General features: G+C 44.9%; 2 protein-coding genes across 3 annotated transcripts in view; one reads left to right on the top strand and one right to left on the bottom strand.

Moving 5' to 3' along the window:
• Window positions 1-23839, top strand: part of EXOSC5 (exosome component 5) — a 50255-nt gene that overhangs the window by 12722 nt on the left and 13694 nt on the right. Inside the window, exon 6 of one of the 2 annotated variants that reach the window (XM_070764290.1) lies at window positions 6769-7428. The exons of the other annotated variant lie outside the window; for it this stretch is intronic. Within the exon in view, the coding sequence (XP_070620391.1) occupies window positions 6769-6861 (93 nt within the window). The 3' untranslated portion in view covers window positions 6862-7428. Of the gene's footprint in view, window positions 1-6768; window positions 7429-23839 lie in introns of those variants that run through there. 2 annotated transcript variants of the gene reach the window in all.
• Window positions 14783-20176, bottom strand: TMEM91 (transmembrane protein 91). Its single transcript, XM_070764293.1, has 3 exons — window positions 19731-20176; window positions 18363-18506; window positions 14783-15500 (listed from the first exon to the last, which is right to left on the bottom strand). The coding sequence occupies exons 1-3, from the start codon at window positions 20145-20147 to the stop codon at window positions 15342-15344; spliced, it is 720 nt and encodes a 239-aa protein (XP_070620394.1). The 5' UTR covers window positions 20148-20176; the 3' UTR covers window positions 14783-15341.

Here is a 23839-nt window from a genome sequence, read left to right on the forward strand (position 1 = left end):
TTGAGGGTAGGAGTTGAAATAGTTTGTGTCCAGGATGCGAGGGGTCAGTAAATATTTTCACATCCCTCTTTTTGACTCGTGCAGTGTATAGGTCCTGAATAGAAGGCAGGTTGGCAGCCATGGTTCTTTCTGCCGTTCTGATTCTCCTCTGAAGTCTGTGTCGGTCTTGTTGGGTTGCAGAACCGAACCAGACAGTGATGGAGGTGCAGATGACAGACTCAAGGATTCCTCTGTAGAACTAGATCAGCAGCTCCTTGGGCAGTTTGAGCTTCCTGAATTGGCGCAGAAAGAACATCCTTTGTTGTGCTTTTTTGATGTTAGGTGACCATTTTAGGTCTTGAGATATGATAGAAGCTCGGAGAATCTAAGGAGAAAATTTCCTAACAGCGAGAACAATGAAGCAGTGGAACGCCTTGCCACCAGAAATTGTGGGTGCTTCCAACCCTGGAGGTTTTGAAGAAAGAGATGGGACAGCCGTTTGTCTGAAATGATGCAGAGTTTTCTGCCTAGTACCCTCGTGGCTACACATCGACAAAAGGCCGTTAGCATTCCACACGAGGCGTCGCCGAGTCATTTCTCATTACTGTCTCCGCTTCTCGGCAAATGGCCCCGAACGCCGAGCCCGTCCTGCTCCGAAGGGACAATTAGGAACGTTAATGTGCTATTGAACGGCACAGGCGGCTAGGCGCCATTAATTAGACCAGCGTTTCTGTCAGGTGGAGATGGTTGTGTTTTCATTTCGGGGTGAATGGTAATAAAAACAAAGAAACATAGAAGATTGACCACAGAAAAAGACCTCCTGGTCCATCTAATCTGCCCTTATACTATTTCCTGTATTTTATCTTACAATGGACCTATGTTTATCCCAGGCATGTTTAAATTCAGTTACTGTGGATTTATCAACCTTGTCTGCTGGAAGTTTGTTCCAAGCATCTACTCCTCTTTCAGTAAAATAATATTTTCTCATGTTGCTTTTGATCTTTGCCCCAACTAACTTCAGATGGTGCCCCATTGTTCTTGGGTTCACTTTCCTATTAAAAACACTTCCCTCCCGGACCTTATTTAACCCTTTAAACTATTTAAATGTTCGATCCTGTCCCCCCCTTTCCCTTCTGTCCTCCAGACTCTATAGATGGAGTTCATGAAGTCTTTCCTGATAGGTTTTATGCTTAAGACCTTCCACTGTTTTTGCAGCCCGTCTTTGGACCCGTTGAATTTCCATCAAATTGACACACGTAATGACTGTCGTGACTGACGGCTCAATTCCGGTTGTAAGCCAAGGACCCCTTGTAGATAATAATAATAATAATAATAATAATAATAATAATAATAATAATAATAATTTATTAGATTTGTATGCCGCCCTTCTCTGAAGACTCGGGGCGGCTCACAACAATGATAAAAACAATATTATAGTGGCACAAATCTAATATTAAAAGAAATAACTAAAACCCTATCATATTAAAACCAGACAACACATACATACCAAACATAAATTATAAGGAGCCTGGGGGAAAGATGTCTCAAATCCCCCATGCCTGGCGGTATAGGTGGGTCTTGAGTAGTTTACGGAAGACAAGGAAGGTGGGAGCAATTCTAATCTCCGGGGGGAGTTGATTCCAGAGGGCCGGGGCCGCCACAGAGAAGGCTCTTCCCCTGGGGCCTGGCAGACGACATTGTTTAGTCGACGGGACCCGGAGAAGGCCAACTCTGTGGGACCTTATCGGTTGCTGGGATTCGTGCGGTAGCAGGCGGTTCCGGAGGTGCTCTGGTCCAATGCCACGTAGGGCTTTAAAGGTTTCGTTTTTGCTGCCTATCAGCTGGAAGATTTCCCCCCCTGCTGTCGATGAATGTCAAACTCTGTGCTTTGGTCCATTTGCCTGCTTTCATGCCGCTGAGCTTTTGATTTGATTTTGATTTAAAAAAAATTGTTCTCAAGCTTGACGCGCAAACCCTGCTGGACTGTTTTCTCTCCACGTAACACCCCCCCCTTTAGCAATAACGCACCTTTTGGGGGGGGGTCTTGGCCAGCATTGTCTCCATCTCTTTAAGCATTCATCGCAGTGTCCATCGCCTCTGGCTAAAATCGGCACTTAGGTTGATGGGGAAGTGAGGGGGCGCAGCCACGCGTCCATTTTAATCAGGTCAGAAGCTCCGCGGAAGACTGGCAAACATCAGCCTGTGTTTGACGTCTGCCCTCTGTTTTATACACAGCCCCCCTTTCCCTATTTTCACCCCAAATTACTATCTTTGTAGTTCTCACCAGGGCTTGCAAAAGAGTCTTGCAAAATGTATCCCACATTAGGCAGGTAGTCCTTAATTACAGGGTTAATTAGTCCAAGCAGACACACACACAAGATAGAAGGCAACTAAATGTTCTTTATCAACAGAAGAGAAGAAAAAAACTCCCTTTTAAACTTCAAAGGGATTTCTTGCAGCAACAAGGCACAGTTGAAATTCAATACAAGAACGAAGTCCAGCTATTAACTCAGTAACTGCGAAATTGGGTCACCGTTACTGTTGTCCAAACAGTGATAAACACTCACAATGAAGTATAATCCAAAGTCCAGGAATCCAAACACAGTCTTGAATACAATCAGGAAACAACAATTCACCTTGACGAACTGCGATCAGATAATCTTCCACAACGGCCAAGCCAGCACGTTGCTATTTTATCAGCAGATCTAATTACTGGAGCCCCACCCAACCACAGGTGGCCTCTCTTATCTCCTGTAATATGTCTTAAGCTGTTCTCTCCTATGCATAGCTCTACGCATGCGTGGATCTGTCATACGTCCCTCCACTGAATCCAAAGAAGATAAGGAAGATTGATCTCCTCCTGGGCTGTCAGCCAATTCAATTCAATTCAATTTATTAGATTTGTATGCCGCCCCTCTCCGAAGACTTGGGGCGGCTCACAACAACAATAAAAACAATATTCTAGCCAAAACAAATCTAATATTAAAAAGCACACAAAAAACCCTATCATATTTAAAAAGCAAACAACACATACATATCCAAACATAAATATAAAAAAGCCTGGGGAAAAGGTGTCTCAACTCCCCCATGCCTGGCGGTATAGATGGGTCTTGAGTAATTTACGAAAGGCAAGGAGGGTGGGGGCCGTTCTAATCTCCGGGGGGAGTTGATTCCAGAGGGCCGGGGCCACCACACAGAAGGCTCTTCCCCTGGGTCCCGCCAAACGACATTGTTTAGTTGACGGGAACTGGAGAATGCCAACTCTGTGGGGCCTTATCGGCCGCTGGGATTCGTGCGGTAGCAGGCGGTTCCGGAGGTACTCTTCCATCACACCCACACTTCCTTCGTCATCGGATACTTCACTAGTTGACTCTATCGGGTGCAAAACAGGCCTGTGACATGTGGATGTTTCGCCCATCTCCAACTCCACATTCCTTGGGGCAGGAGCTGGGGCAGAGTTAACCGGGGAAAATAGCCCCGGGATTCTCAGCTCCCCTACCCTCAGAGAGGGGCGGCATACAAATCTAATAAAAAATTATTATTATTATCATTATTATTATTATTATTATTTTATTTATATTTATATATTTTGTATTTATATTTACTAGATTTGCATGCCGCCCCTCTCCGAAGACTCGGGGCGGCTCACATCATAACAGTGATACAATGCATTACAAATCCAATAGTAGAAAAATAAAATCAATTATAACATAGTAAAATCCCTAACTATACTATCATACACGTTCAACCTAATCGGTCATACAGTAAGGCCGAAAATGTAACAAAAAAGGGAGAGAGGGTGATAATTATCCCCACGCCTGGCGACAAAGGTGGGTCTTCAACATATTATGTAAGGCGAGGAGGGTGGGGGCTGTTCGAATCTCTGGAGGGAGTTGATTCCAGAGGGCCGGGGCCGCCACAGAGAAGGCTCTTCCCCTGGGTCCCGCCAGACGACATTGTTTAGTCGACGGGACCCAGAGAAGACCGACACTGTGGGACTGAATCGGTCGCTGGGATTCGTGCGGCAGAAGGCGGTCCCGGTGATATTCTGGCCCGATGCCTGAAAAGATTGATGGCTCGTTGAATTGAGCAGGAGGGCCGAACTGATTCCTTACGTGTAGCCGCTTGTCTGCCTTCCCGCCGGTTGCGGACTCGCGCACTGCGGCCACGCCGTGTGCCGCTGGTAATTGAGCTGAAAAGGCGTAAAGTGAGCCCGACAGGTTTTGACAGCTCCGCCGTGAACGGCTCGGCTAACACAGAGGAGGAGGGTGGACGGTGGCACAGAGAACCAGGTTGCTAGTTCCCTCGTATGTTTGGGGTGGACAGGGGGGAAAATGGACGGCTTCCTTTGCATATAAATTGACTAATTAAAACACAGCCTTGCGAGTAGACCAGATAAGAAAACGGGAAAAGATGAGCTAATTGTACTGTATGGTCAGGTTGCACGAACAGAACTTAGCAAGTTTGGAAGTACCAATCGCCCACTGTCTGTTTTTATCACCTGATTCATGATCATCGTGTTTTAATGAAATAATAATAATAATAATAATAATAATAATAATAATAATAATAATAATGTTGTTATTATTATTATTATTCTTCAAATTTATAGTCTGTCCTTCTAGCGCAGTGATTTTCAACCTTTTTTGAGCTGCGGCACATTTTTTACATATACAAAATCATGGGGCACATTGAGCGGGGGGGGAATGGGGGGGCTAAAAAAGTTTGGACAAAAAAATTCTCTCTTTCTCTCTTCCTCCCTTTTGCTCTATTTCTCTCCCTCTTTCTCTCTCTTCCTTCCTTCCTTCCTCTCTCTCTCCATCCCTCTTTCTTTCTCTCTTCCTCTCTTTTTTGCTCTCTTTCTCTCTCCCTCCTTCCCTCCCTCTCTTTCTCTCTCTCTCTTGCTTTCTTTCTCTTTCTCTCTCTCTTGCTTTCTTTCTCTATCTTTCTCTCTTGCTTGCTTTCTCTTTCTCTCTCTTGCTTTCTTTCTCTTTCTCTCTTGCTTTCTTTTTCTCTCTCTCTTTCTCTCTCTCTCTTGCTTTCTTTCTCTCTCTCTCTTTCTCTCTCTTGCTGAGCTTCGCGGCACACCTGACCATGTCTCACGGCACACTACTGTGCCACGGCACACTGGTTGAAAAACACTGTTCTAGCGGATTCACGGTGGCTTACAGCAGTAAAGTAATAGCAAAGATTCAAATGCTAGAATAAAAACAAGTAAAAAATAAAACCCGGTATAAATAACATTCAATCATCCTTCATTCACACTAATGGTCGGAGCGAAAACTTATCTCAGTCCCCAGGCTTGCTGGCATAAGTGTGTTTTTAATGCTTTTCGAAAGGCGAGGAGGCTGGGAGCGGTGCGAATCTCTGGGGGGAGATGGTTCCAGAGGACCGGGGCCACAACAGAGAAGGCTCTTCCCCTTGGTCCTGCCAGCCGGCATTGCTTAGCTGACGGGACCCGGAGAAGGCCGGCTGAAGTAGCAATGAAAATAAGCCTGCAAAGACTTAGGGCTGGAAAAGAACTTCTTTCGAGAGAATAGGAACCCCGGAAGATCATTAGCACCTAGTTGGGGCTGTTAGGGGTAAAGTTTAAAAAAAACCCTACATTCAGAATATAAAACTCATCAAAAATTTTCAGCTTCTTTTAGGGAGGAAAAAGGTGCATCTTATACTCCCAAAAATATGGTAATTGAAGACGATGCCATAAATGTACCTTACTGTATAATAACTATGTATTTTCAAATCAAGAATTTTACTAATTGCATAGTAAATGTACTTAGGAACAGTTCGTTTACAGGTGTGAGTCAACTGAAAAAGTTGACCAATAGCTTTCTTTTCTTTTCTTTCTTTACTCTTCCTTTTTCCCCTTTCCTTTTATCTTTTTTTCCTGTTTTTTTTCCTTTTTACCGTGTTTAGTTACAACTATGTAACTAAAGAAAAAACCATTGTAAATATACTTAACTGATATAAATATATATAAAGAAGAAAGAATAGTAAACTGCTGAAATGTCAGCCTAAAAACCCCAACCAATGTCAAACGTGTTTGTTAATTATGTTTATTTTAAATGTTTAATAAAAAGAAGAAAAAGAAGAAGACGGTGCTATGGGCGTAATTGAGGGGCTGGGACGCTGGTCCTATCACAGAAACACAGAAGACTGACAGCAGAAAAAGACCACCTGGTCCATCTAGTCTGCCCTTAAACTATTTCCAGTATTTTTATCTTAGGATGGATCTATGTTTATCCCAGGCATGTTTAAATTCAGTGACTGTGGATTGACCAACCACGTCTGCTGGAAGTTTGTTCCAAGGATCTACTACTCTTTCAGTAAAATAATATTTTCTCATGTTGCTTTTGATCTTTCTCCCAACTAAATTCAGATTGTGTCCCCTTGTTCTTGTGTTCGCTTTCCTATTAAAAACACTTCCCTCCTGAACCTTATTTAACCCTTTGACATATTTAAATGTTTCGATCATGTCCCCCCTTTTCCTTCTGTCCTCCAGAGTCCAGACTATATAGATTGAGTCCATGAAGTCTTTCCTGATATGTTTTATGCTTCAGACCTTCCACCATTCTTGTAGCCCGTCTTTGGACCCCTTCAATTTTGTCAATATCTTTTTGTAGGTGAGGTCTCCAGAACTGAACACAGTATTCCAAATTGGGTCTCTATCAGAGAGAGGCAGAGAGCAAGGCCTGTGCTATTCCCCCCCCCCAAAAAAAACTGTTTTGGAGGGGTCTTTTCCTTCCCTCTTTCCTTCTTTTAACCATCTCCCCTTCTCGGTCCCTGTAGCTTCAGCAATGCATTGCCACCGCGCAGCGAGCGGCCGGAACCATCTTCCGATTCTACCAAGACGCTGGCCGCAGGAAGTATTCGAAGTGGTAAATGCTCCTCAAGTACAATGGGAAGAGGGCCTAACGCAACCAAATCACCTTTCCAGCCACGGACTCCACTTTCCAGATGTGCCCGGGCTGCTGTTAACCCAGATTGGGGAAGCAGCCGGCATTCGGCACATCAACAAGCTAGGAATGCTGTTCTACCGAAACACCGACAGCACCCAGGATTTTGCAAAAAGTACACATTAAATACATGTTAAATATCAACTTCCTCTCTGCAGAAAAAAAAGTTTTCTGGACTCAGTTCGATTCTTGCTCACTTTTATCTTTCTTTCCCCCCCCCCCCCCCCCCCGTGCAACGGATTCAGCCCTGACCCTGTTCTCTTCTTCGTTGAGTTATTTCTCTTTTCTCCTTGTCTCCTGCCTGAAATGGTCACTCTGGGTTTTGGCAAAGCCAGCCACACGCCATGCCATGACCGGGAAGAATTTATCCTAGATTTGTTTGAAGCTGCGACACCCCCTATTGATGAAGGGGGGGGGAAAACTGCCATTGATTATAGGACTCCAGACCTCTGTTAAATAAATGAGTATCACGAATAAAATAGCAAAAAGAAAATCTCAACTCGGTCATATTTTTTGGGAGCGAAGCCTTGTTCTCTTGGGAATGTTTTGTGGACGGGAGCAGATTGAGGGTTCGTAGGATCAAGGGATTGTTGTACACGTTTGATACACATCACGGTACATTTTTTTTAAAAAAAGGGCAGGCCATCAGTCACAGGTCAAGGCTGCCATCTTGACCGTCTTTTTTTAAAAGGCGTTGTGAATTGTCCAACACTGGAAGTTTTTAAGAAGAGGTTGCACAACTATTTGTCTGAAATGGGATAGATTTTCCTGTTTGAGCAACGGGGTTGGACTAGAAGATCTCTAAGGTCCCTTCCAACTCTTGTTATTTCTATTCTATATTCCATTCCATTCTATGTTCTATTTTATTCCATTCTATTCTATAATCTAATCCATTCTATTTTGTTCTATTCCATTCTATGCTGCTGAAAAATAAAGAAAGAAAGGGAACTCTCAGATAACAAGTCTTAGATCTGAATGAATGAAATATTCTCACTGAATCCTTTGTTCTGTGCAAAGTTGAATGTGCACAACAGCCGGTGAAATGGATGGTCCATCAGTGTTGCTTCCTAAGTGGACAGTTGGATTTCACAGAAGTTTGATTTACTTGGAGTTATATTGTGTGGTTTAAGTGTTCCCTTTATTTTTTGAGAAGTGTATATAATATTTTATTCTATTCTCTATTTCATTTCATTCCATATTCTATTCTATTCCATTCTATATTCTATTCTATTTTATTCTATCTATATTCTATTCCATTCCATTCTGTTCTGTTCTCTGTTCTCTATTCCAGTGTTTCCCAACCTTGCCAACTTGAATATATCTGGACTTTTAACTCCCAGAATTCGCTGGCTGGGGAGTTCTGGGAGTTGAAGTCCAGATATCTTCAAATTGCCAAGGTTGGGAAACACTGCTCTATTCCATTCCATATTCTATTCCATATTCTATTCTATTTTCTATTCCATTGCATTCGATATTCTATTATGTTCTCTATTCTATTCCATTCCATATTCTATTCTCTCCTATTCTGTTCTAGTGACTGAGGTTGGGAACCGTTGCCCAAAGCTATGAGTGTAACATAATTGCGGGATGCGATGCGTGAATCCAGCCACTGATTGTGTTTATCCTTCGGGGTTTATTTAAGGCTCCATCAGCCACCGGTTCCCACGAGAGCTTCCTTCATTTCGCCTTGTTTTTCTCTGCCTGACCACGTTATGCAAATCCACCTTGTTTGGTTGCTGCGGAGTTCGGTGCCATGGCCAGACTCTGAAATCAGGATAATTCTGTACAGGCAATCCTCGACTATCATTGTATTCATTCATAGGGTATCACAGTTTCAGCCTGATGAGCTGTGATCCCATATATGTACATATCTGGTCAATAGACATACTTTTTGTCTATTTTTCCCTTTTTGTATCAATAGATTTTTGATTATTATAACAGACTTCTGTTTGAATCTTGGATTTTTTCTATCACCAATCGAATCCAAAACTTTCTGTCCTTCAGCGAGACATTTCTTAAGAGAACTTTGGCCCTTTTTACGACTTAGAAACATCAAAGATTTGACGGCAGAAAAAGACCTCCTGGTCCATCTAGTCTGCCCTTCTACTATTTCCTGTATTTTATCTTAGGATGGATCTGTGTTTATCCCAGGCATGTTTAATATTCAGTTACTGTGGATTTAGCTACAAAAAGATATCGATCAAACTGAACGGGTCCAAAGATGGGCGACAAAAATGATGGAAGGTCTTAAGCATCAAACTTATCAGGAAAGACTTCATGGACTCCATCTGTAGAGTCTGGAGGACAGAAGGGAAAGGAGGGACATGATCGAAACATTTAAATATGTTAAAGGGTTCAATAAGCTTCAGGAGGGAAGTGGTTTTTAATAAGAAAGTGAACCCAAGAACAAGGGGGCACAATCTGAGGTTAGTTGGGGCAAAGATCAGAAGCAACATGAGAAAATATTATTTTACTGAAAGAGTCGTAGATGCTTGGAACAAACTTCCAGCAGACGTGGTTGGCAAATCCCCATAGTCACTGAACTTAAACACGCCTGGGATAAACATATATCCACCCTAAAATAAAATACAGGAAATATTATAAGGTCAGACTAGATGGACCAGGAGGTCTTTTTCTGCCGTCAATCTTATGTGTTTCTCTGGGAAAGTGAACCCAAGAACAAGGGGGCACAATCTGAGGTGAGTTGGCGGAAAGATCAGAAGCAACGTGAGAAAATATTATTTGACTGAAAGAGTCGTAGATGCTTGAAACAAACTTCCAGCAGACGTGGTTGGTCAATCCACAGGAACTGAATTTAAACATGCCTGGGATAAACACAGATCCATGCTAAGATAAAACACAGGAAATGGTAGAAGGGCAGACGAGATGGACCAGGAGGTCTTTTTCTGCCGTCAATCTTCTGTGTTTCTATGCCCTCCGATGTGGGTCTGCATGCCATTTATGGCAAACGTGCCATAGGTTCGCCATCGCAGGGATAGGGTTTCCTGCCTGGACTAGATGACCTCCAGGGTCCCTCCCAACCCTGTCGTTCTGTCCTATTCCCAAAAGGGAGAAATTGACTGTGTCGTGCGACATGCAAGCTTGCATCAAAGCGTTGAATGCCATCTGCAGCCGTGTCGGATTGCAGCTTCTGGTTAAGCGCATCATTTCTCATTTGCCTTAAAACTGACAGCTCCTCACCCCCAGGGCAGGCTTGGGAGAGCTCCCCGGCAAGCTTGTTTATCTCTCTTTCCCCATCATTTCCCCCCCCTCCCTCCCTCCCCCCCTCCCTTTGCTTCTCAAAAGTCCTGTACGTCTCGTCACCTTCATAGCCAGCCAGGGAGGAGAGCCATCCTTTGCTTTTTAATTAATGACTCTCATGGCACAGATGAAATTAGACCTGTTTTTTTCCTTGGCTGAATGAAGCCAGTTTGTCCTCGTTGCAAAGTTCCTTTCACAAGGACGAGAGTTGCTCACCCTTGGAACTTTCTGAGAGGGGTGGACTTGCAACTCCCAGAATTCCCCCAGTCTGCCTGTTTAAAGATGGGTGGACTTCAACTCCCAGAATTCCCCCAGTCTGCCTGTTTAAAGATGGGTGGACTTCAACTCCCAGAATTCCCCAGCTGGCATGTTTTAAGATGCAGGGACTACAACTCCCAGAATTCCCCAACTGGCATGATTTATGATGGCTAAATTTTAACTCCCAGAATTCCTCAGCTGACATGTTTTAAGATGCAGGGACTTCAACTCCCAGAATTCCCCAACTAGCTTGTTCAGGATGCATAGAAACATAGAAGTCTGACGGCAGAAAAAGACCTCCTGGATTTATCTACCACGTCTGCTGGAAGTTTGTTCCAAGGATCTACTACTCTTTCAGTAAAATAATATTTTCTCATGTTGCTTTTGATCTTTCCCCCAACTAACTTCAGATTGTGTCCCCTTGTTCTTGTGTTCACTTTCCTATTAAAAACACTTCCCTCCTGGACCTTATTTAACCCTTTAATATATTTAAATGTTTCGATCATGTCCCCCCTTTTCCTTCTGTCCTCCAGACTATACAGATGGAGTTCATGAAGTCTTTCCTGATATGTTTTATGCTTAAGACCTTCCACCATTCTTGTAGCCTGTCTTTGGACCCGTTCAATTTTGTCAATATCTTTTTGTAGGTGAGGTCTCCAGAACTGAACACAGTATTCCAAATGGGGTCTCACCAGCGCTCTATATAGCGGGATCACAATCTCCCTCTTCCTGCTTGTTATACCTCTAGCTATACAGCCAAGTATCCTACTTGCTTTCCCTACCGCCTGACTGCATGGATTTCAATTCCCAGAATTCCCCAACTAGCTTGTTCAAGATGCATGGATTTCAATTCCCAGAATATCCCAGCTGGCATGTTTTAAGATGCATGGACTTCAACTCCCAGAATTCCCCACTCTGCCTGCTCAAAGATGGCTAAACCAACTCCAAGAATTCCCAAAGCAGTGTGTTTTAAGATGCATGGACTTCCAACTCCTACAATTTCCCAGTCTGCCTGTTTTAAGATGGCCAAACCAACTCCTAGAATTTCTCACCCAATAGTGGCTAAATTTTAACTCCCAGAATTCCCCAACTGGCATGTTTTAAGATGCAAGGACTTCAACTCCCAGAATTCCTGAGCCAAACATGCTAGCTCAGGAATTCTGGGAGTTGAAGTCCACATGTCATAGGAGAGCCAACTTTGCCTACCCCTGGCCTAGGGCAGTGTGCCATGGCACACTAGTGTGCCGTGAGACATAGTCAGGTGTGCCGCAAAGCTCAGAGAGAGAAAGGAAGCAAGAGAGAGAGAGAAAGAAAGAGAGAAAGAAAGCAAGAGAGAAAGAGAAAGAAAGCAAAAGAGAGAAAGAGCGAGAGAAAGAGAACAAGAGAGAGAGAAAGAAAGCAAGAGAGAAAGAGAAAAAGAGAAGGAAAGCAAGAGAGAGAGCAAGAGAGAGAGAGAAAGAGAGAGAGAGAAAGGGAGGGAAGGAGAGAGAGAGAGAAAGACATAGAGGGAGGGAGGGAGGGAGAGAGAAAGAGCAAAAAAGAGGAAGGAAGGAAGAAAAAGAAAGAGGGATGGAGAGAGAAAAAGAAAGAGGAAGGAAGGGAGAAAAAGAGGGAGAGAGAAATAGAGTGAAAGGGAGGAAGAGAGATAATTTTTTTGTCCAAACTTTTTTTAGCCCCCCGTCCCGCCCCGCTCAATGTGCCCCAGGGTTTCGTAAATGTAAAAAATGTGCCGTGGCTCAAAAAAGGTTGAAAATCACTGCCCTTGGGGATAAGAGGCAGGGGGTGGAGGTGAATAGATGTGGTAGAGGGCTTTATTCATCACCCCTGTCAGACAGACTTGTTCACCTGCGGTGAGAGAGAGTAAACTCTTTGCCGGGGCCTCCTGGTGTTCCTAATAAAGGAATCATCATCACTCCAACTTCAGAGGGTTTGTCGTGTTGGGTCAGAACTGGCGGCCTCCCCCTCCAAAGACCCCCCCACCCCAAAAGATGACCTCTCGCTTTCTATCCCAGGTCTCTTGTCTTTTCATCTGAGCGGTGATGGAAGAAGCGATGGCTCTTCCTGGAGAAAGATTGCTCAGGGGAGCCCGCATAAATATGTCATAAGGCATCCTTAATAATTCATAGCTGCTTTGGATGAAAAGCGAAAGAACAAGGGAGGAACAGAACGGAGGGAGGGAGGGGGAGAGATGTTGGCTCTGGATTCAGCACGTCCAGCTGGTCCAGTGGGAATGAGATCCCCTGCGGAAGGGATTGGTTGATTCTTCTCCCTGGCCTACTTAGAGGTAGCCCCCAAATTTATCGAGGCCAAAATTACTCTTGCTAATCAAGATATTTGTTGAGTTTTCGTCATATTTTACAGCCTAGACTTATATACTAATTCATAGTGCTTTTGCAGCCCTCTCTAAGCGGTTTACAGAATCGGCCTCTTGCCCCCAACCATCTGGGTCCTCATTTGACCCACCTCGGAAGGAGGGAAGGCTGAGTCAATCTTGAGCCTGATGAGATTCGAACTGCTGACAATTGGCAGAATTAAGACGGCAATATTGCATTCTAACAAGGAAGGAAGGAAGGAAGGAAGGAAAGAAGGAAGAAAGGGAAGGAAGGGAAGAAGGAAGGAAGGAAGGAAGGGGAGGAAGGAAGGAAGGAAGGGAAGGAAAGAAGGAAGGAAGGGAAGGAAGGAAAGTAGGGAGGGAGGGAGGAAGGGAAGGGAAGGAAGGAAGGCCTTGCTAAAGTTTTATATATTTAAGCTTGTGTGAAAACAAATACAGTGGTACCTTTACTTAAGAACTTAATTCGTTCCGTGACCAGGTTCTTAAGTAGAAACGTTTGTAAGTAGAAGCCATTTTTCCCATAGGAATCAATATAAAAGCAAATAATGTGTTCAAACCCATTAGGAAAGAAATAAAAGCTCGGAATTTGGGTGGGAGGAGGAGGAGGAAGAAGAAGAGGAGGAGGACAGTTGCTGCCGATGGAAGAAGGTGAGGGGAGGGGAATCAAAAAAATCCAAAACTTTAAGGTTTTTTTAAAAAAAGAGGGACTCTGAGGCCGTGAGGAGGAGCATGCGCCTCCCATACACCGGGCGCAAGGCTGCCTCCCATACCCTGCACCAGAGAGAGAAATCCAGGGGGAATGGCAGGAAACTGGCCGGGCCTTCGTGCCGCTCTCAAATTTCCTGGGAAATTTTTCCAGGCTCGGGTTCTTAAGTAGAAAATGGTCCTTAAGAAGAGGCAAAAAAATCTTGAACACCCGGTTCTTATCTAGAAAAGTTCTTAAGTAGAGGCGTTCTTAAGTAGAGGTACCACTGTAATAAAGAATATTATACAGTGATACCTTGTCTTACAAACTTAATTGGTTCCGGGACAAGGTTCTTAAGGTGAAAAGTTTGTAAGACGAAACAATGTTTCCCCACAGGAATCAATGGGAAAGCGATTAATGCGTGCAAGCCCAAAATTCACCCCTTTTGCCAGCCGAAGCACCCGTTTTTGCTCTGTTGGGATTTCCCTGAGGTTCCCCTCCATGGGAAACCCCACCTCTGTGCGATACTGCAGGGGAATCCCAGCAGGGGAATCCCAACATCGCAAAAACGAGCACTTCGCTGGCAATGGAAGTCCAGAGGTGGGGTTTCCCAGCGAAGGGAGTTTTAGTGAAATCGCAGCATCGCAAAAACACCGAAGTCCTTGAAACCCCACCTCGGGACCTCTGTGTTTTTGCAATGCTGCGATTTCACTGAGGCTCCCCTCGCTGGGAATCCCCACCTCCGGACTTCCGTTGCCAGCGAAGCACCCGTTTTTGTGCTGCTGGGATTCCCCTGCAGCATCACAAAAACACGGAAGTCCGGAGGTGGGGTTTCCCATGGAGGGGAGCCTCAGGGTAATCCCAGCAGCACTAAAACTGGTGCTTCACTGGCTATGGAAGTCCGGAGGTGGGGCATCCCAGCGGTGGTGGTGGGTTTGTAAGGTGAAAATAGTTTGTAAGAAGAGGCAAAAAAATCTTAAACCCCGGGTTTGTATCTCGAAAAGTTTGTATGATGAGGCGTTTGTAAGACGAGGTATCACTGTATCAAGAAGTGGGTTTGGGGAGTCTTGGAAAAATCCCAAAGCCAGCAGAGTGATGCAGGAGGCTGTGGCAACGGAGGCCAAAATCGTCCCCTCTTTCCATGACTACTTTTGGCCGTCCGAGGCACCGTGGGATGCTCCTTTGATATCTCCTGCCCCACTGACCAGCTTAAAAGCCCGCTGTGGGCCGGATTCAGCCCCAAATTTGACATCCCTCCCCCCCAAAATTTTGCTTTGTGGGTGTCGAACGGCACAACGAGGACGCTTGACCTGAGGAGGGGCGCACGCAGGGCCTTGATCTTTTATTGAGAAGCCCCGATGATCGGGCCATCACAGGCAGGGTGGATTGAGTCGCTCTAATAAAAAAGGAGGCATGACCGAGGGGCACAAATTCGTTGGGGGGGGCTTCGTAAGGGGTCTGGGCCAGCAATGCCAACCTCTCTAAGCTGACGCCCTCCTGCAAGAAATTCAACCTCTTTCGTCAAACGTCCCTTGGATTCTCCTCGGGTGGACAATCCCTCCTCAAAGCTCCCAAGGACCGGTTGACACCTCTCAATCCCAGGAGGTTGAGCCTCAAATGAAGGCTGGTCATTTTCCATGTTTTTGCTCCGTCCGTTTTTCCGGTTTCTTGCAAGCCAAACGGCCCTGTCCTCTTGGGTCCGAGCAATTGTCCGTCTCCACCCAACCTGGTTGGGTTGGCGTCCTTCTTCACAAGGGATGTGGGAATAGATCTCCACGCCATAATGGCTACGTTCGGCCGCCCCCTTCCCGTCCCTACTCCACGGGGAGGCAAGGAACAGGGTGTCGGTGGGGGGCAGTTGGAGAAAGCCTTAGGTGGGGGCCTTGTTAGAGAGATAGGCGATGAGGGCCACCACGGCCCCAATGTAGGTGCAGATGCCAAGGATGATGGACAGGACGGCCAGGGCGAAGGTTTGACGGGAGGCGGCCCACGCTCGGGGGTAGTCCCCCATGGCCGATGCTTTGTTGGTCTGCGAGGAGGAGGAAGGGGGGAGAGGAAGAAGAAAGGTCAAGTTAGTCTCCCGACGTTTGAGTTTCTTGATTGGTTGATTGATTGATTGATTGATTGGATTTGTATGCCGACCCTCCCTGAGGACTCGAGGCGGCTCACAATATATCAAAACAATATACAATGTACATATCCAAAAAATCCAACTTTAAAAACTCTAATAATATTTAAAATCATTCATTCCCATTCACACAGCAAGACATACTACAGTGTTTCCCAACCTGGGCAACTTGAAGCTATCTGGACTTCAACTCCCAGAATTCCCCAGCCAGCATTCGCTGGCTGGGGATTTCTGGGAGTTGAAGTCCAAATAGCTTCAAGTTGCCAAGCTTGGGAAACACTGCTCTAGAATTGCCCTAGACAGGGAAGAGGATTAGGGGATTGGAGGCTAAAACATAGGAAGAAGGGTTGGCTAGTTTAATGAAAAGAAGGACCATGATAGAAACATAGAAACATAGAAGTCTGACAGCAGAAAAAGACCTCATGGTCCATCTAGTCTGCCCTTATACTATTTTCTGTATTTTATCTTAGGATGGATCTATGCTTATCCCAGGCAGGTTTAAATTCAGTGACTGTGGATTTATCTACCACATCTGCTGGAAGTTTGTTCCAAGGATCTACTACTCTTTCAGTGAAATAATACTTTCTCATGTTGCTTTTGATCTTTCCCCCAACTAACTTCAGATTGTGTCCCCTTGTTCTTGTGTTCACTTTCCTATTAAAAACACTTCCCTCCTGGACCTTATTTAACCCTTTAATATATTTAAATGTTTCGATCATGTCCCCCCTTTCCCTTCTGTCCTCCAGACTCTACAGATGGAGTTCATGAAGTCTTTCCTGATACGTTTTATGCTTAAGACCTTCCACCATTCTTGTAGCCCGTCTTTGGACCCGTTCAATTTTGTCCATATCTTTTTGTAGGTGAGGTCTCCAGAACTGAACACAGTATTATTCCAAATGTGGTCTCACCAGCGCTCTATATAGCTGATCATAATCTCCCTCTTCCTGCTTGTTATACCTCTAGCTATGCAGCCAAGCATCCTACTTGCTTTCCCTACCGCCTGACTGCACTGTTCACCCATTTTGAGACTGACACTAACCCTGACAGTCTCAAAATGGGTGAACAGTGCAGTCAGGCGGTAGGGTGTTCCCATATCTCAGGGGTTGCCCATTCTCCAAAGCCCCTGAGAGTAGAACAAGAAGCAATGGGTGGAAACTAAACAAAGAGAGAAGCAACTTGGAACTAAGGAGAAATTTCCTGACAGTCAGAACAATTGATCAGTGGAACAGAAGTTGCCTCCAGAAGTTGTAGATGCTTCAACCCTGGACGTTTTTAAGAAGATGTTGCATAACCATCTCCCTGAAGTAGTTTAGGGGTTTTCTACCTAAGCAGGGGGTTGGACTAGAAGACCTCCAAGGTCCCTTCCAACTCTGTTGTTGTTGTTAGATTTGGATTCAACTTCATTCGACAGAATATTTGTAGCAGAGGGTTGAACTGAAGAGGTCATTGGTGCCCTCTGAGCTTGGAGGTTTTTATTGAAGACTTTTCATGAACCAACTAGGTGACCTCATCAGTGTTATAAGGGGATGAGGTTCATCGGAGGAGGAAGAGGAGGACGACAACAACAACAACCACCACAACAACAACCACAACGATGACGACTGCGGGTTCCATGGTGCTCTCTGAACTTGGTGGTTTCCTTGTGTTGTGGTTCTCTGGCCCAGCTCCTGCCCCAAGGACTGTGGATGTGGGGGAGACATCCACATGCTGCAGGCCTGTTTTGCCCCCCCAGTGGAATCTGCTGATGAAGGCTCCTCTGACCAAGAAGACAGGAGTGACAGGGAGGAGGAGAATGTGGCAGACAGCTCAGAAGGAGATCAATTATCTAGCTCCTCCTTGGATTCGGAACAAGAGTTAATGATACAGCCACGCATGCGGAGAGCGATGCATAGGCAACAACAACTGAGAGATTATTATCAAAGAAAATGAGGCCACCTGTGGTTGGGTGGGGCTGTGGTCATTAGTGAGGCTGCTATAAATAGCAGCCTGTGGGTTTGGCCATTGTGGAGGATTATCTGACCGTTGTGTTTCGTGACTGCTTTGCTGACTTTGACTTTTTGTGTGCTGATTTTCTCCCGCTTTGAAACTAAACCAGAGCAAAGTGTGTTTCACTTTGTGAAAGAAGAAACATAGAAACATAGAAGTCTGACGGCAGAAAAAGACCTCCTGGTCCATCTAGTCTGCCCTTATACTATTTTCTGTATTTTATCTTACAATGGATATATGTTTATCCCAGGCATGTTTAAATTCAGTTACTGTGGATTTATCTACCACGTCTGCTGGAAGTTTGTTCCAAGGATCTACTATTCTTTCAGTAAAATAATATTTTCTCACGTTGCTTTTGATCTTTCCCCCAACTAACTTCAGATTGTGTCCCCTTGTTCTTGTGTTCACTTTCCTATTAAAAACACTTCCCTCCTGGACCTTATTTAACCCTTTAATATATTTAAATGTTTTGATCATGTCCCCCCTTTTCCTTCTGTCCTCCAGACTAGAAGGACTGTGAATTGCCTCACAGCTGCAAGCTAAGTGTCTCAGAACTGATAAGGGACTTGTACCAATTACCAGTTTGTTTGGAGACCAGTGCTCTTGGCTATACAAAAAGAGTGCTCTGTTTATTTGGATTTTCATTCTAAAGAACATTGTTTTGAATTTTCAAACGTGTGTGTGTGTCTGAAATTTGTACCTGTGAATTTTTGGGAGGAGTCTACCAGAGAGCCCGACAGAACACCTTGTAGGCATTCCCAGGTGTTGAGAACTCACCTTTTGCGACAGGTAAAAGGCAGCGATGCCTAGTGGCCAGAAGCAGCACAGCATGGAGAAAACCGCCAGGCCCAGGTAATCCTGAGGCTGCAACAGGGAGAAGCTGTTTTCGCTCTCGGTGTCACTGTCGCTCGAGGAGTCGTTCTGGAGAGACGTGGGGAGAAGACAGGCTTTTAATGAAGACCTCCACGTAACGATGACGTCGTGGAAATGCTGCATGCCTCGTGCAATGAGATCATAGGCCCTTGGGTTGATGATGTCATCAGCACCCCCCCTCCCTGGCACCATCCTTGGATGACATCACCAGCCCTGAGTCACCCCTTGGGATTCGTAGCAAAGAATTGGTGGTCCAGGATGCGCTTGGTGCTTCGCTCGTTTTAGAGGACGGCTTCGTTTCCAAAGACAATTTGTGAGCATCATTTGGAACATGGGCTAGGAAAAAGGGGGCTGCCTCAAGGAAGAGGGGGAGGTCAACCTATTCTCCAAAGCCCCCAAAGTCTAGACAAGGAGTGACGGAAACGAATTAAGGAGAAAAGCAACCTAGACCTAAGTCGAAATTTCCTGATGGTGAGAACAATTTTGGAATGGAATGGAATGGAATAGAGAACAGGACAGACAGAGCAACAGAACAGAATAGAAAAGATGTTGGGATGAAGGATAGGATAGGATAGTGTAGAATAGGAATAGGATAGGAATAAAATAGAATAAACATAAAAATATAGAATGGAATGGAATGGAATAGAAAGAATAGAACAGAACAGAATAGAATAGGAGAACAGAACAGACAGAGCAAGAGAACAGAATAGAAAAGATGTTGGAATGAAGAACAGGAACAGGATAGGAAATAGAATAGAATAAACATAAAATATAGAATAGAATACATAGAATATAATTGAATGCAATGGAATACAATACAATGGACAGGATAGAATAAACATAAAAATATGGAAGGGAAGAGAAAGGAGAAGAGAAGAGACATTAAAAAGATGGGATGGGATGGGATAGGGTAGGATAGAATAATGGAGAGTTGGCCATAGGTACTGGGCCATAGGGAGTTGGGCCATGGAGAGTTGACCATGGGAAGTTGGCTGTGTTGAGTTGGTCATGCTGAGTTGGCCATAGGGAGTTGTGGCCATGGAGAGTTGACCATGGGGAGTTGGCCGTGTTGGGTTGGCCATGGGAAGTTGGCCGTGTTGAGTTGGCTGTGTTGAGTTGGCCGTGGTGAGTTGGCCATAGGGAGTTGTGGCCATGGAAAGTTGTATCCGTGGGGAGTTGTGGCCCTGGGGAGTTGGCCATGCCAAGCTGTCCTAGAGCCATCGCCCTCCTTGCTCTCTCCTTAAGGACCCTCCAACCCAGCCCAGCTCCTACCTCCACCTCGGGCAGTTCCATGTCCCCCACCTCGTAGCAGACCGTGTGGATATCCGTCTCCAGGGCAACCTTCCGGGGCAGCTCGCCCGCTGCTTGGCCATCCCCGAAGGCCGTTTCGATGTAATCCTTCTTCCTCCAGTTTTGGGGGTTGCTGCATTTCCAGAGCTCCGGGTAGAGCTTCGACTCGGGAAGGTTGCGGGAGGGGACGGGGGTCCTGGAGAGGCTGCGGGGATTCAGCAGCTGGTTGGGAAGGAGGCCGGTGCTGGGGGAGAGCCAGGAGAGGTTGGGGGGCACGTGGTGGGACAGCAGTCCAGAGCGGTCCTGGGGACTTGCCCAGCTGAGCAACCCCCCAGGGAGGAGGGTCTTGCTAGGGGGGTTTCCCAGGAGTGGATGTTGTAGTTCATGGATGTTCTCCATTGTGTGGTCCTCGCCCTTCGGTTACCTGGAAAAGTAAATTGAAACAGAAATCCATTGCAAAGGGCCAGGCTCCTCCCACCTGGCACCCTCAGGAAGGACCAGAATTAGCAATAGCATTTAGACTTATAAACGGCTTCCTAGCACTTTTACAGCCCTCTCTAAGCGGGTTGCGGAATCAGCCTCTTTCCCCCAACAATCTGGGTCCTCATTTGACCCACCTTGGAAGGATGGAAGGCTGAGTCAACCTTGAGTCGGTGGTGAGATTTGAACTGCTGAACTACAGCTAGCAGTTAGCTGAAGGAGTCTGCAGTGCTGCACTCTAACCACTACACCACCCCGGCTCTTTCTTTCTTTCTTTCTTTCTTTCTTTCTTTCTTTCTTTCTTTCTTTCTTTCTTTCTTTCTTTCTTTCTTTCTTTCCTTCCTTCTTTCCTTCCTTCCTTCCTTCCTTTCCTTCTCTCTCTTTCTTTCTTCCTTCCTTCCTTCCTTTCCTTCTCTTTCTTTCTTTCTTTCTTTCTGTCTTCCTTTCCTTCTCTTTCTTTCTTTTTCCTTCCTTCCTTCCTTCATTTCCTTCTCTTTCTTTCTTTCTTTCCTTCCTTCCTTTCTTTCTTTCTTGCAATAGCAGGAGACAGCGAGTTCTAGTTCTGCCCAATGCACGAAAGCCAACTGGGTGACTTTGGGCCAAGCACCAGGAGACGGTGAATTCTAGTCCCTCCTTGCAGGGATGTCACTGTAGACCAGACAGGGAGAATATCTCTATCCAATATGTTTACCACCTTGGGTTATTTGCAATAACAATAAAGACGGGAGGCCAATGAATAAATACCATATTTTTTTAAAAAAAAAACCCAGCCAGGGGCCTTGTTCTCCAAAACCGGCTGCTGAGAATACTAGCACACAGTCAATACCAGGGGCGAGAAAGGGACCGGATTCGAGGACTTAATGAGCCCCAACTGAGCTCCTTTTCTAACAGAAGTACAAACGGTTTGCATTAAGTTATTTCAAAGTGCTTATCTCAAGCCGGTAAATGAGATGGAAAATGTGAAATGGCCTTCCCCCCCCTTCTTTCTTTCTTTCTTTTTTTTTTTTGCAGAATTACCACCGAGTACTGCCATTTTTTATTTATTTATTTATTTATTTATTTATTCTTTGTCCAATATACAATACATATGGAAGAGAATAGACATTAAGTAATATATATAAAGATAGAATTTAAACATGCCTGGGATAAACATACAGTATATCCATCCTAAGATAAAATACAGAAAATAGTATAAGGGCAGACTAGATGGACCATGAGGTCTTTTTCTGCCGTCAGACTTCTATGTTTCTATGTTTCTATATATATGTAGATTGTTCTGAGTTCGGGTTTTGCCCCATGTAATGTTTTGAGTGTCTATGCGATGTTTCGGTGAAATCACATTCACCATCATCAGGCTGAAGTTTTAAGCTTCGTGTTGTTGTAAATATGGAAAGAGAGAGAGAATATATATGATATATGAGATAAGGAAAGACAATTGGACAGGGGACGATAGGCACATCAGTGCACTTATGTACGCCCCTTACTGGCCTCTTAGGAACCTGGAGAGGTCAATCGTGGAGAGTCTAAGGGAGAAATGTTGGGGGTTGGGAGTTGACACTATTGAGTCCGGTAATGAGTTCCACGCTTCGACAACTCGATTGTTAAAAAGTCATATTTTTTACAGTCAAGTTTGGAGCGGTTCATATTAAGTTTGAATCTGCTGTGTGCTCTTGTGTTGTTGCGGTTGAAGCTGAAGTAGTCGTTGACCGGAAGGACGTTGCAGCATATGATCTTGTGGGCAATACGTAGATCGTGTTTTAGGCGTCTTAGTTCTAAACTTTCTAGGCCCAGGATAGGTCGATTAGTAAGCCCCTGTGTTTTTATTCTGTATTGTTGTAGGTATTCTGGCTACGGGGATCGGGGATCGTCTTTAAGGAATGAGTTACTTTTTCAGCATTCCTGTCCCCAGATCCTCCTCTCCCCCCCCCCCCCCCCGCTCCTTTTAATTATCTCCAGCTCATCGGTTTTGGCCCCAATTCCTTTGCTTTATGTTCCCCGGGCGACTTCCTTCCTTTGATTTTGTTTTTCCTCAATCAAGAAGGGATTGATTTCCCTTGCAGTAAAGGGACCGCAGGGTGTAATGGAGGGGGGGGGGGCTGCCTTTTTTTAAACGGAAGAAGAGGGGAGAAAGCTCAGAAATTATTAAATCGATCTGACATATCGGAGACCCTGAAGGGTGGGTGAGATACACACATAACTTAACCTTTAGAGTGTTAAAGGACAGCTAAGAGCAGATTTAAAAGAAACACCCAAAAGAACGCACCCGGGCATCACAATATCACATCCTACTTTTGGTCACATTCACACAGACACACAGATCCTGCACTGCACCACCAGGCGGCCAGAAAATACCAATTTCCTGCAGTCTAGTGCTCTCCAGCTGTTCAAAACTCCAAGTCCCAGAATTCCCCTGAATTCAGGGGGGATTCTGGGAATTTAAATGAAGGGTTAGGGAACTAGAATAGCGGTTCTCCAAAGCAGGGGAGTCCAACCGTGGCTACTTTAAGAGCTGTGGACTTCCATTCCCAGAATTCCTCATGTCCAACCTTGGCAATTTTAAGAGTTGTGGACTTCAATTCCCAGAATTCCTTGTGTCCAACCTTGACAACTTTAATAGCTGTGGACTTCAATTCCCAGAATTCCTCATGTCCAACCTTGGCTACTTTAATAGCTGTGGACTTCAATTCCCAGAATTCCCCATGTCCAGCCTTGGCAATTTTAAGAGCTGTGGACTTCAATTCCCAGAATTCCCCATGTCCAACCTTGGCAATTTTAAGAGCTGTGGACTTCCATTCCCAGAATTGCCCAGCCATCTTGGGGGAATTCTGGGAGTTGAAGTCCATAGGTTAAGTGACCACCATTATTCGCTTAACCACCATGGCAAATTAGGTTCTAAACTTGGGCATGATTCCCTGAACAACTATCTCAGTAGATACCCCAGTCCCTGTTTTGGCTGTAAAATTGAAGATACTACATATCCCAGCATCCTCCATTCTCAGGATTGCCTACTTAAGTCTGTGACATTAAGCAGGCCTCAGCGCCCAGCAAGCCTAACCATCACTTGTACTGACTGGGGCTGCTGGGATTTGTAGTTCGATTCCATCCAGATGCTACAGACTATTCCTTTCTCCATTACACCCATTCTGGTTTGCAGAGCTGACACCTTGAAATGAACCCATCTTAGGTCAATCAATCAATCCATCCGTTTATTACAGTCTTAGATCACGAATAAAAACGCTCAGTACATATGCAATTAAAAGTTCTAGCATAAAATAATAAACAACAACTAAAATCTGTATCATAAAATGCAGTCTGTCCGTTGTACACCGTCTAACTACACTAAAATTATAATCCATTAGGCTAAGCATTATAGTCACTGCTTGTTCCCAAAACAAGGATAGATAAATTTACTGTTTGCATCCAGATCTTGGCCGTCGCTGTTTCTCCACTCGAAAAGCCAAAATCCAGTTAAATTAAAATTTCAACTTTCTCAGTACATGCTGTGCAACTTTGTTCCTGGGGGAATCCTAGAGGGTTTTAAATTATAGCACAAGGGGAGGGAGGGGAGAAAGGAATTACAGCCACCTTGGATGGCTGGAGTTAGTTTATTT

The sequence above is a fragment of the Erythrolamprus reginae genome, chromosome 11 (genome assembly GCF_031021105.1).
Source record: "Erythrolamprus reginae isolate rEryReg1 chromosome 11, rEryReg1.hap1, whole genome shotgun sequence".
In the NCBI taxonomy this organism is placed as follows: Eukaryota; Metazoa; Chordata; class Lepidosauria; order Squamata; family Dipsadidae; genus Erythrolamprus; species Erythrolamprus reginae.

Coding starts and splice junctions, on each gene's coding strand:
- TMEM91 (XM_070764293.1), bottom strand. CDS start 20,147: ATGGAGAACATCCATGAACTACAACATCCACTCCTGGGAAACCCCCCT. Junction 18,507..19,730: donor TGGAACTGCCCGAGGTGGAG/GTAGGAGCTGGG, acceptor ACGTCTCTCCAG/AACGACTCCTCGAGCGACAG. Junction 15,501..18,362: donor CCTTTTACCTGTCGCAAAAG/GTGAGTTCTCAA, acceptor TCCTCCTCGCAG/ACCAACAAAGCATCGGCCAT.